The 13,067-nt window shown below is 38.2% G+C and overlaps 1 protein-coding gene across 3 annotated transcripts in view; it reads right to left on the bottom strand.

Moving 5' to 3' along the window:
- The window catches only part of blm (BLM RecQ like helicase), a 55,081-nt gene that overhangs the window by 30,239 nt on the left and 11,775 nt on the right, over positions 1–13,067 (bottom strand). Inside the window, exons 2-6 of one of the 3 annotated variants that reach the window (XM_053623217.1) lie at positions 10,279–10,339; positions 9,894–10,158; positions 9,627–9,800; positions 6,058–6,178; positions 5,221–5,933 (exon numbers count right to left, since the gene is read on the bottom strand). In XM_053623217.1, coding sequence (XP_053479192.1) covers positions 5,221–5,933; positions 6,058–6,178; positions 9,627–9,800; positions 9,894–10,158; positions 10,279–10,339 — 1,334 coding nt within the window. Of the gene's footprint in view, positions 1–5,220; positions 5,934–6,057; positions 6,179–9,626; positions 10,159–10,278; positions 10,340–13,067 lie in introns of all 3 variants that reach the window. The other 2 variants (XM_053623216.1, XM_053623218.1) reach the window with 2 other exon arrangements.

Below are 13,067 nucleotides of genomic sequence, written 5' to 3'. Positions count from 1 at the left end.
TAGGAGGTAGTTTATAACATTGCAATGTGTTAGCGTCGTTAACAAATAACTGGCTATCACAAACATTACATGGCTGTAAACATTAACGTTAGCTGATTTCACGGCCACAATGCCAGCTCCCTCAAACAAACATAATATAGGCCCCAACTTTCAGGTGCTTCACCAAATTCGAGGCATTTCCTTGCTTTGTTTGAAACGAACGATAGCATCGGTTACACACTGGCTTCAGAGCATCAATTATATGTTTGCTGTCATCCATCTCGAATGCGAAGTATTTCCATATTTGACTCTTACCACCTTTCCTCTCAACGAGTCAGGGCGGAACTAAATTTCTGTAGTTTTTCCCGTGTGCTTGTAGGCGTTCTTCTTCTTCTTTACCACTTGTGGACCGACTACTACACTTATACGTATTTGCTGCCCCTTCAGTTCTGGAAAAATTGCAACCTCGGTACCTTCATTACGAACAATATGCTACTGCAGAAAAACAAGTACAGTCACGTTTTAAGAATGTTGGTACCAACTTGGTACCGAAGTATCGGTTCTCGTGACATCCCTAGTTACTATATTGTTTGCAATTTTATAATGGGTCTTACTGAGCAACTGATAATTTCTTACCTATTTCACTGTCCCACCAGTTACAATTGTGACCAAGAATTTTTTTTTAAGTTAGTGAAAGTACCTCTAACTTTTTAAAACCTTTTCTTTTTTTTTTTTTAGAAAAAAGAATGTTGTTTGTTTAATTGGGCAATCCAGGGAGTAAAATGCATATGCCTACTTGCTGTAGCTTCAATAGCTTTGGATTCACATGCCATTGAACTGGGCAGTTAATGAGCAATTATCATCTTTAAGTAATCTTATCTTTTGCCTCATCAAATTAAAGGGGAGGAGCAGAAGCATAAAACTTGGAGAGTCTTATAAATTCTAAACTTGGCAGACGCATCAGAACCGGTGAAAATTTAATAGTTCCGTAGGGCATGGGCATAGTCGAGGAGCTCCATAACGCCCCCGATTGCAGGCAATGGTCGGGATGAAGTTGCTCCGATGTGCATGAGATTTACCACAGTCATTGCTCTCATCAAGTGCGACAAAGTTCACATGGTTGTATCTGACTCCGCCCAACAGGAAGTCAGCCATGTTGGATGAAATTATGGATTTTCAAAGTTTCCCGCAGTGTTTTGAGAGACTTAACATGGCTGAAAATCCATGAAACTTTGCATATGCATTTGTCTTACGACATTAATTGATGTGATGTTGCATTTTATCATAGTTGTGCTCATAGGCTCCATAGCGCTGCTAGGTTTTAAATGCACATTTGACACCATTGGAATGCTCAAAAACTCAGGATATTTGGCACACTTATTAAAGTATGGCAAAATGATACATTTATTTGGTCATTTAACTTAGGTGTGGCAAAATGGCTCGATAGCGCCACCTACAAAATTTCACCGATGTGCGCCTCGCTCTACATTTCACCTACATGTACGAAATTCGGGAAACCTATGTAATCTGCCAATATGTAAAAAAAAGTCTCTTGAACTCATGTCCTAAATTCAACAGGAAGTCAGCCATTTTGATTTATCTCTAAAAATTTTTGCTCTGATTTTGCCTTTCCAGGCCTCGTACTTTAACGTACTCCTCCTAGCGATTTCATCAGATCGGCATCACATTTGGTCAGTCTCATCTAAAGGCACAGATGATGCTAAATTGCGAAGCTTTTGAGTTTTTGCTGCACAGTGTGGGCGTGGCGCTCTCAAGTTCCGATGTTTCCCCATGAAAAAGGAAGTTGTTATAACTCAAACATAGAATGCCCAATCTGCTTCAAACTTAACATGTTTGATAAATGTCCCGGCCTGAAGACATCTACATGCCAATATTCAGTTATAGTCATAGCACCACCTGCTGGCAACAGGAAATTACATGTTTTACATCCTGATACACTCCTAACAACATATAAATGTGAAAAAGTGCTAAAAAAAAAAAATGGAACGGAGTGCCCCTGGCAGAGCAGACCCAACATGCATCTGGGTGTGAGGGCCCTTTCATCGCTACTTGCAGCTTATTTATTTTTTTAAAAGACGTGTTGCTGCTGTCAAATTCCTTAAAATGCTACATTTCCTGAGCTTATACATTTGATTTCTACATTTAACTATGTTCTATTACGAGTAAAACATGGGTTTATGAGATTTGCAAAATTATTGCATTCTGTTTTTGTTTATATTTTACACATCTTTTATATGTTGATGCTGACAGTTGTTGTGTCTTCCTCATTTTTTTATTTTTAGCTGGAAACCCTCACAGATGCCTTTTCTTTCAGCAGAGGGAAAGTTTGAAATTATGGCCCTGTGCCATGCACGGGGTTTATTCATGTAAAAAAAAAAAAAATCAGGTTGCTGGTGCTGCCATCCTCATGGAGGTCTGCAAATAGAGTCTCTGGATATTCTGTCAATCTCTTGTTTGTGTAAACTTTTCATGCAGTTTCTTTGAAATATCTTTTGGGTAGTTCAGTGGAATGGCCTCCACACTTTGGGTTGGTGTGGGCCTAGGGCTATGGGCCATTTGCACTTGTGCTTGGGGTTGGGTGTGGATAACTCCTGTTGTTTTGGCCAAGATGTTTTCACACCTTCCTTTTCACACCTCCAACATGTAGGTCGGCTGGTCAGGTAGCGCTGAACCCTCATAGAGCAATTGTTCAGTGGGGATAAATATGTGGTGGAAAGTAAAAGTAATAATACGAATAATTACATGAGTAAGAGTAATAAAGTATACAATGAGAAGACTACTCAACTTACTAGTTACTTCGGATCTGATTAAAATCAAGGGAAAATCCTGGATTTCAGACTACATGGAGAAGTGTGTGTGTGTGCGCGTCCTGACACGCTCGCTCCTTCCCCGTCTCCAGGACACTAAAAACGTGAACGGTTGTTGAGTCAGACCACTGTAGCACATCGCAAGGCTTGCAACCTCACTGCACGTCATTTAAACTAATTATTAAAACTACATATAGTCATTAATATTAAACAGTAACGGAGTAATGGCACCGAATTTAACGAAGTAAAAGTACATTTCTGTGATTAAAAATTAACTTGAGTAAGAGTATAAGTATGGCCAGTTAACTATTAAAACTATTTTTTTTTTTAAAAAGTTACTGATGTAAACGTAATGGAGTAAATTATTACCCACCTCGGAGTATCCGTGATAGTCAGGATGTGTAAATCACTTTGTGAATATGCTCTTTCTGTAACACATTTGATAAATGTTGCTCACATGTTTAAATTAATACATAAAATGTTTGAATATTTGGTTTAATTTTGATGAATTCACACAATACAGTACAATATAACAATTCAATCACGTGGAACTAGGGATGTCACAAGAACCGATACTTCGGTACCAACATTCTTAAAACGTGATGGTACTTGTTTTCCTGCAGTAGCTTAAGTACAGTTGGTAATGAAGGTACTGAGCTTGCAATTCTTCCGGAACTGAAAGGGGCAGCAAATACACGCAAGGATTTTGGCCGGTCCACAAGTGGTAAAGAAGAAGAACGCCTAACTACAGAAGACAGCGACAAGTTTAGCTCCGCCCTGACTCGTTGAGAGGCAAAGAGAGGAAAGCTAGCATCGGTTGCCGGTGTGCAGCCGTTCATTTCAAACAAAGCGAGGAAACACCTAGAATTTGGCAAAGCACCTGAAAGACGGGCCTATATTATGTTTGTTTGAGGCAGCTGGCATTGTTGCCGTGAAACCAGCTAACGTTATGCTCCATGTAATGTTTACGATAGCCAGTTATTTGTTAACGACGCTAACGCATTGCAATGTCATAAACTACCTCCTAATGGGCCACCATGCATCACCATTCAGCCTGTGTCCTGTCAGCTAAATGTAGCCTAATGTCACTAATAATTATTCAAATGTTCATGCTTTTAATAAATCTTTTTGGCCTGCCACCATAGCAGTGAATTTAAACTAATGCTTGCATTCAGAGTATAAGGGGTGTGTGTGTGTGCTTAGGAGTGCACCTTAGCACTTGTTATTAGCGCTTAGCACTGTTTTATTAGTCATTGTCAGACAGTGTTTGATAACTAAAATACCCCCCTCTCCCTTTTTGCCAGTATTAGCCAGAGTAGGCTGTACTCCAGGAGTTTTACATATTTTATTTTATTTATTTTAAACCACACCGTGGTATCGACTTTGGTATCGAGTATTGTGTACTTTTGGTGGTATCGGTATTGACTACTAAATTTTTGGTATCGTGACATCCTTACGTGGAATCGATGTACAAATTTAGTAAATTCAATGAGCTTTTTTTCAGTGTGTCTAAGAAAAGAAAAAAAGTTTCCATTGGCTATAAAGGAGAAGATGGAATTCATTCAGCGTTACATTGAGGAACTTTCTACAGTGGAAGAAAAAAGAAAAAGAAAAAAACACGCTCGTTTAAAAACATTAAACTAAGCTGAGACTCGAATCCCAGCCACTGGCATACTAAACCTGCATGTTACCACTGCGCTTTTCAAATACACATGCTAAATACACATTAACATAGGTACCTATACTACGTGACTCGGCCACACTCACTCTTGTAATTAGAAACTTGTTTAAATTAGGTTTATCGTACGAGTTGATGAGAAACGTATGCAAACCATAAATAATATTTTTTCTTAAATCTAACCGACCACACATTCCATTTTTCAGGCTCGACAACGTTTAATGTGCTCTGCTGCTTGTTGCAAAATGGTTCTGAGAGCGGTTTACAGATCTGCGAGCCAAGCACAAGCAGAGCATTGGCTTCAGTACAAGAAAGAGCACCGTTTGGTTGGTAAAAGAATATATTTGTATGCAATGTATGTCCAGGCAGAACTACTATATCTACTAGCAAGCAGTGTTTATTCAAAAGAAACATGACTGTCCTGCGCATATCACATCACATGAAATCGTAGAATCCAGTTTCCTTTGATGCGCATTTTTAATGGTCACATCTGTATCTGTTCTTATACTTTTTCTTGCCTGAAAATTGGGTTGTCTGACACAAACGGTTCTATGTTGTATGGTGTTTAACACATCTAGATGCAAATACCACAAAATAAAAGCTGAAATCCAAAACTCTTGTCTCATATCCATCTTTTGATCTCAAACCCAAATGTCTTTGGTGTATAGCACAAACAAATGAATTGGCCTTGCAGTTCCAATAGTTTTTAGGGGACTGTAGCTTATCAATACTAACCAGGGAAACATGGTTTAGTAGACTTTACAACAGCAGTAGGGTTGGCAACACTCTTTTTATCACAGGAGTTTGAGTGTCCTCCTTCACAAAATTGCTGTGGTAGTGCACTGGAACTCCCAGACACAGATAAAGCTGCAGCTTCCTCACAATAATCTGGCATATCATTTTCACTGAAGTCATCAATGTCAAAGTCACCTATGCAGAAGTCACCCATGTCATCTGATTCCCTGTGATCCTGTAAACCAGCCCCACCAACTAATGCTTTGCTGTCCACGTTCTTTCTGTCCGCCTCCACTGTATTCTTAGGAGAGATGTAATGTAACGTTTTCTCTTGATTCACAGTCTGAACATTTGACTTATTGAAGGACAGACTCAAGGAACATTCTCCTGATTGAATGTTTCCAGTACCATTGTTCAAGCCTGAGATCTTTCCATTGTGTTGATTCACAGCATGTATAATGGAAGGATTCAGGCTACAGGCATCTCCCGTAATCACATCACTGATAATGCAGTCTGAATCTTTAAAGATATAATTGTTGTAATCCTGGGACATAACAGAAGCATTGGATTTACTGAGTTCACCGTGTATAGATGAATGGTCGCCTTTGCTTGTGACAGCAGAACTTGCTTTGTGAAGTGATCGGGGCTGAGGGTTGGTTCCTCCTTCTGACTGCCGCTTTTCCACCAATGCAGCACCAGTGATGATGCGCTTCCTAGGGAAACCATAACATATTTCATGCCACTACAAACTGTGTTCAACTGTGTTGATTTGTGTAGCTTAAGACTGCTAAGAATGTGATAAAAGCTAGCACTAAAGCTAGTACTTATTCTTTTTACCTGTGAGCTCTCAGTAGAAGCAATTCTGTGCCACAACTAAGGGATGCAAGCTCATGTTCAGGGATTGTGTCCATCAAACAACAAATAGACTCCATAACACTGAAGAGGGTATCATCAAACCCTAAACAGATCAACAGATTTAGACACATACATGAAACAAGGATAAGGGGTATAAATTAAACTAGAAGGCTAAAGTTCCTTGAACAAACTGATGTTGACCTGAAAATGTTTTGTTGTCACTGATTTTAAAATATTTAACAGTTAAGTTGATAAAGTTTAAAAGACTAAAAGTTTCTAATATGTAAAGGGTAACCTGTTAAAAATGCTGTAACATGTTTAAAGGTTGTAAATCAGTTCCTCAAGGATTTTGTAATTTTGCAATTGTAGAAATTAAAGCAAAATCAAGCAAACTCTAATATTTGGAGGAGCTTGAAATTTTTCAAAATTATCACAGATTTTTCCACAGATTTGGGCCGACACATCATGTGACGTCATCACAACATGCATTCAGCCAAAGCCCTCTTCATTTTACGTGGGTCAAACATGAGCACAGCTAAAAGGTCTCATTTACCAACAAACATCACTGCAAAGGACCATGCAAAACAATTTTAGTAATTCAAGTAGTTTTCTTAAAAAAAAACAAAAAACAAAAAAAACACCAGAATGCTGCAAATTGTAGTGCAAATTTAAAAATAAAAAAAAAATTAAATAAATTTTAAAAAAGCCTGCAGTAAAATCAAGCATTCTTGGCCACAACAATCATAAAAAACACGCATGTCTGTTGTGTTGACACAACGTTCTGATGATACAACTGGACCAGAAGTGCTGCACTACACTGATGTTGTACACAAAGTGAGTTACATAGAACAATGTATGAAGCAAAGATGTCTGCAGATCTCTACTTTGATCGAGGACATTTTTTTTTTGTCAGCTCCTTTCAACACAACACACATGCGTTGAGGTTCTCTTGTGAGTGCACATCAGAGATCTATGAGGAAGTGAAGATATTTTGTAAATAAAGACTTAAATTTAGTTTTTGTTGCACACACAAAGCATTCATACTGCTTCATAAAATTGGGATTAAACTACTGGAGTCACATAGATTACTTTTACAGTGTTTTTATGAACAGACCATTTTTGGAGCTTGAAAGTTCTGGTTACATGAACTGTAAATGGAGGAAATCTCACAGATTTCATGGAAAATGTTTTCATTTTTATTGTGAGGATGAACAAAAGTCATGTATGGAATGATATGAGGTTGAGTAAGTGATGACAGAATTTTCATTTTGGGGTTAATTATCCCTTTAATCATGTAAAGGTTAAAAGGCTATATTAAAACATTAAAATGTTGCTAGCATATTCAAGTCGGTTGTTAGAGTGTTGCTAGGCTAACCCAGTTGATCACTAGTGTGTTCTGAGGTGGCCATGCAAAACCAGTTGGTTGCTAGGCTAACCTAGTTGGTTGGAAGAGTGTCGCTAGATGGTTGCTATGACATTCCAATTGGTTGCTAAGGTGTTTCTAGATACCCCATGTACTACATAACGATATTAATACTACAAAAATAGAGTTGAGAAAAAAAAAAAAAATTTGCATAATGCTCCACTACACTCTCAATCACAATTTCTTACCAAAACCTTATTAGTAATCATTACTATTATCACTGCGTATGATTTTAAGTACACATCCACTCCTACAGTGCTGGATTCAAAACTTTTTCCATCCGTTTTCCTGTAGAAAATACTTTGTCTGATTGTATAGTAGTTATTAATAATAACTACAAACCAATCATATTACTGTGATATATTCATACCGTGCTATATTTGTAGCCCCACTAACTTTACTACAACATCCATAATTTAGATTTAACAAGAGAAAAGACCATTATTGCCACCTAGTTCATTTAGTTTAAGTAGACCTGCTCCTGTGAGAGCACTGAGCAGGGGGTGAGGCATGTGCATGAGACTGACCTTTTGTGACATTCTGGAACTCTTAAATCACAGTCTGTTTTCTACTTTTAAGATAAGCCTACATTATTCTATCAAAATCTATCAAATTTGAAAAGCAGACTGAGTTTTGTCACCTAAAACAAATGCTCAAAATTCAAATGGCAACTCAACTAATGGCATGGAGACTTTGCTGATTGATTTGGTGCAAAACTGTGTAAATTGAGTGGGAACTGTTTGATTTATGAACATTTAGTTAAAGCCAAAGTTGATGGTGACAGATTTTGAATTGGATTGAATGGGACTCTTGACTTGCCCCTAGTGCCAAACAAGCACTTGGAACTTGAAAACTATATTTCAAAATTATTAGATATTAAGAGGTTTTTTTTTTTTTTAAGGGGGAGCAGCTCAACAATTTAAAGCATGACTGGAGTTTATAGGTGAAAGTATAAGGATTTTAGACAAAAATGTTTTGTTGAAACAACACATTTAGACAATTTACTCTCAATGCTAGAGTGGTGGGGGGAAAAGGATAGAAAGAAAAGGATGAGTGAAATCTGTCTGTAGTTTGGCATGATCGGTTCTGGTGTACCTAGGTTTTACGATGTAAATGTTAGCGGCTTTAAGCTCGAGTTTGAATGAATTAGAGCATTTAAAATAAATAAATAAATCAATCAGTGAACTCCGATGGGGAGAAAAAAGGCTGTTTGAACCACTGCCATGCAGCAACTGTAATTCTGATCCTTCCCAAATCAAAAGCACGCTATCCCTCTATAGGATCTATGATTGACAAATGTACTTGTTATACATAAAAAATTGTGACCCATGAAAACAGAACAAATTTGCAGAGAGAATAACAATAGAAAGAAGATTAAGGCTACGTCCACATTAAGCCAGATAAATTTGAAAGTGCATCCTTTTCTTTACGTTGTGGCCACACCGAGATGGCATTTTTGTCCAGCGAAAACTGAGCTTTTCAAAAGCACTATCAAACGCTGTTTTCATGTTGTAGTGTGGACTAAGAAAACGCAGATATTCAAAAATATTAACATATTTTTAGTTTAGTTTTGACCCATTCAACCTTAAACAAATAAGATGGCAGACGTTGTACTGTAGTTGTTATGCCTGCTATCCAGTTTGATAGTGTTCATAAAGATTAATGATACTTTGTACAACCTTCAGATTGCCTTTTTTCAAAGTGGACAGAATGTTCACTCTCAATTCCAAGAGACAGAAAGTAGGTAAACGCCAGACAGAAATGACGCAGGCCAAAGTGTCTTACATTTTTACGCATGCACAGTATAGTATATGTAACATTTTCAGACATTTCAGTGTGGATGAGCAATTTTTGGATAACGTTTGAAAATGGCAGTTTAGACGAAGAGCGTTTTAAAATAAAAATGCAGTTTTCAGATGAACACTGCCTAAGAACAACATCTGAAGTCTGAGTACCCTTGATTTTTGTGATGTCTAAATTATTCCATTTATGATCACTGCCTGCAAATTCAAACAAACATGCATTTTCCTCAGTTACCCCCCCCCCCCCCCCCAAGCATTGTTATTACCCAAAGTGATAGATATACAAATAAAACAAACCCAACACATGAATAAAGCGTGTCACTGACCTGGTGTACAGTTGCAATTCCCCTCAATTGTATCCGTAGGCTTAATGCCAGTGGCAATGCTTTTGTCACTTAGCAGTAACTTGTGTTTAACTGAAATTAGGCGACCAATTGTATTGATGGGGGATTCACCATCAGTATGTCCTGACTGGGCACCAGGATCAACAGCAAGAATTTCTGTTGAAACAAAGCAAGCTTCGTCTGACGTTCCAAAAGAATGTACTAATGGCAAGTCTCCATTTTCAGTGTTGCAGGTCTGTGCTCCAGCACCTTTAGGTGACGGGTCTTTGTCTGGCCCTGCTCCTTCTCCTTTGACTGGAGTTTCAAAATCATAGTGGTCCCAGTCATCCAAGGGAATAGCAGACAAGATGTAATCCTCAGCTAATGCTACAGCTTTGCCAGCAGTGGTGCCTGTGATTCTATTATTTTGTGGTTTTTGCAATCTGCTGATGGATGGCTCAACAAGGCTAGGTTTGCTCACTGCAAATGGGTTGGCTACTGGGTTGAATGTCTGTGTCTTGGCCTTGCACAGAAGCTAAAGAAGAAGTAAAGAAGCTAAATTTTGGATGTGTTCTCTCTGGATTTCGAAAATTTCAAAAGGTTTTTTTTGTTACTTTACAGCTGTCAGGAACATAGACACATTCACACTAATTACCTTTTGAGGAACTTCAGCTTTGGCACTGTCTGGTGTAGACTTCTTTTTAAAGCAATATGCCCTAGGAATGAAGGAAGCAAATGGGATATAAAACACAGTGGGTGCTTGAAAGTTTGTGAACTTTTCAGAATTTTCTATATATCTGCATAAATATGACAAACAATATCAGATGTCCTAATAGTAGACCCAATTAATAGTAGAGAACCCAATTAATCAAATGAGAAAAACATTATACATGGTCATTAATTAAGTTACTTAGGAAAATGATCCAATATTTCATATTGGTGAGAAGTAAACACAAATTGAATTAAGACATGTGGCTTAGTGGTTAGCACGTTTGCCTCACACCTCCAGGGTCGGGGTTCGTTTCCCACCGTGGCCCTGTGTGTGGGGGGTTTGCATGTTCTCCAAACATTTTGTTTCCTCCGGGTATGCCGGTTTCCTCCCCTAGTCCAAAGACATGCATGGTAGACTGATTGGCATGTCTAAAGTGTCCGTAGTGTATGAATGGGTGTGTGAATGTGTATGTGATCCCTGGGATAGGAGCATCGGGCCAGGGTCATTCCCTGTGACCCTGCTGGCATATATATGCATACAAGTATTCTTGACCTCTTATACAAATATTTAAAAAATAAAAATAATCTGGGTCTTCCCATAAGTATGTGAATACTATTGCTGTGATTTTGATATAATTCAAATCATTACTTATTTAAATAGAGTATATTGTTTAAAATGAGAACTTTAAGGATTTAAATTTAAAGAAACATTTGCTGCAGTGGCCAAATTACCAAATACCTTACATTTCTCAAAAGTGCATATGTGCTTTAGCCAGTTTGCAAAAAGTTTGTGAACAGCTTAAAGGCGTAAATACTGGCTCTCTTCTTCTTCTCAGTGATAAGCAGGTGTGAGAAACGGAAAGTTGTGCAGTGCCACCTTGTGTACCAGGGTATTTCTGCTTTTCAATAAGCACCATCTACTGTCAAGGAGTGAATCTGCACTTTCATTCAGTACGTTGCCCGGATTTAACGCGTGGGTGTGAACGGGAAAAAAAAGCCCCGAAAAATGGATGGTTTAACACACCGTGAAAAATGTCCTGGTGTGAACAGGCCCCAAGACCCTTAGATTACCCGCTATGTCTGGTGCCCTGGCTCCCGGTATACACCTAACTACAGCTGCCGGAGCCCCTAAAGGCTAATTTAACGTGCCTTAAGATAGAGTCCTATAACCAGAGCTCTTTCAGGTTTCTCAACTGGTGCTTCACTGAGGAGAGCAAACCAGTTAGACAGGTGAAGTTGAGACGAGTGATGTTCCCATGGGCAAGCCTTAGAGTCAGCTTTGGCTTTGCAATTATGCCACCAAGTCTTCACCCATTCATCCAGCTGTGAGGGCTTTAATGTCAGAGTTGGGGTATTGCTATCTCTGCCTAAGGCATCCAGGCTTTCCCCTACAGAAACTACACTGCTCTCACTCTCACTAACCATCTCTAGCATCTGGATGCACACCTCTAATACTACAATTATCTCAGTCAGAGAGTTTACTAATATACACTTGCCACAAATAAAGCTATTACTAACGACGGAGGAAGAATGACTAAACATCCTGCACTCAGCACCCTGCACAAGCTGAATGTTTGCCATATTGAGTGTTTAACATATCTTAGTAAGATTAATTGAGATTATTTAAAAGGGATCTGACATGGATGGCCTCCGCTTGTTGTCTTTAGACAATCACCACAGTCTAGGTAATTAATGGGAAACACTGCAGTAGCTCTTCTGTAAGAAAGTATGTTGCATTAAAGGTGCATGACATGATTTATATAGCTATTAGAAATAATTTCCTAGCTAAAGTTTTAGCACATTAGAAAGCAACCTGACAATCTAAGATTAAGAGGCTAATATTTGCAAGTTTAAATGAAACCTCTAACAAGTATATAAGAAAGGCCTACGCTTGCATGTCAATAGAAACCTCTGAGCTAACAAGATAAATGTTTAATAAGCAAGTTATATAAAAACCTCTGATGTAGAAACGTCATTTTATAATGAAAGCTTAGCATGAAGTTGTTTTTAGATGAAATACAATTGAACACTGAGATTACAGTTCTACGTATAGCTAGAAGATTATTCTTTGGAATCGGTTACATTAACATAGTAAAATGAAGTTAACACTTATAATTAATTGGAGATAATTATTTAAACGTATACGGAGTAAGATATTTAAGCCATAAAGTTGAAATACATATTTAACCTTCGGCTGCACCTATTTCCGTCCTCGGTCATAGGAGAGAGTTTGAATTAAAACCCACCTTGCAGCGTTAGTAATATTATTTATTTACTCCGCCCGAAGCCACTGTGTCTACACGAGCAGGTCACAGGTTCAGGTCATTTTGCGTGATCAATAAAAGATGGCAGTTTGTGAGATCGGCAAATTGAGAGAAGCAGATAATATACAGTGTTACTTGTCATCATAATGGCTTCTTTTCAGTATTTGCACACTTGTTCGGTTGACTGAGGTGATGAAAATTTTATGAAAGGCAGTGTGAAAGTAACTTGTGAGGTGTAGATGGATTTTGGAGTTGTAGTTTTCATTCCGATTGTATTATACTATTATATTATAACTTCGAACAGGTCACTTGCACTGGTGCAACTAAATATTTTTTCACAGTCACACAAAGTACTTTTCAGTCGCAAAAGCGAGTGAAATGGTCGCACTGTAGAGCCCTGCTCAATAACAAAGGGAACTCCGGACACTAGATATGAGTGGTATGAATAAAACAGGCTCCAACTGCACTC

Source organism: Ictalurus furcatus, chromosome 4 (assembly GCF_023375685.1).
Source record: "Ictalurus furcatus strain D&B chromosome 4, Billie_1.0, whole genome shotgun sequence".
Taxonomy (NCBI): domain Eukaryota; kingdom Metazoa; phylum Chordata; class Actinopteri; order Siluriformes; family Ictaluridae; genus Ictalurus; species Ictalurus furcatus.
This window is presented reverse-complemented; position numbering and strand designations above follow the sequence as displayed.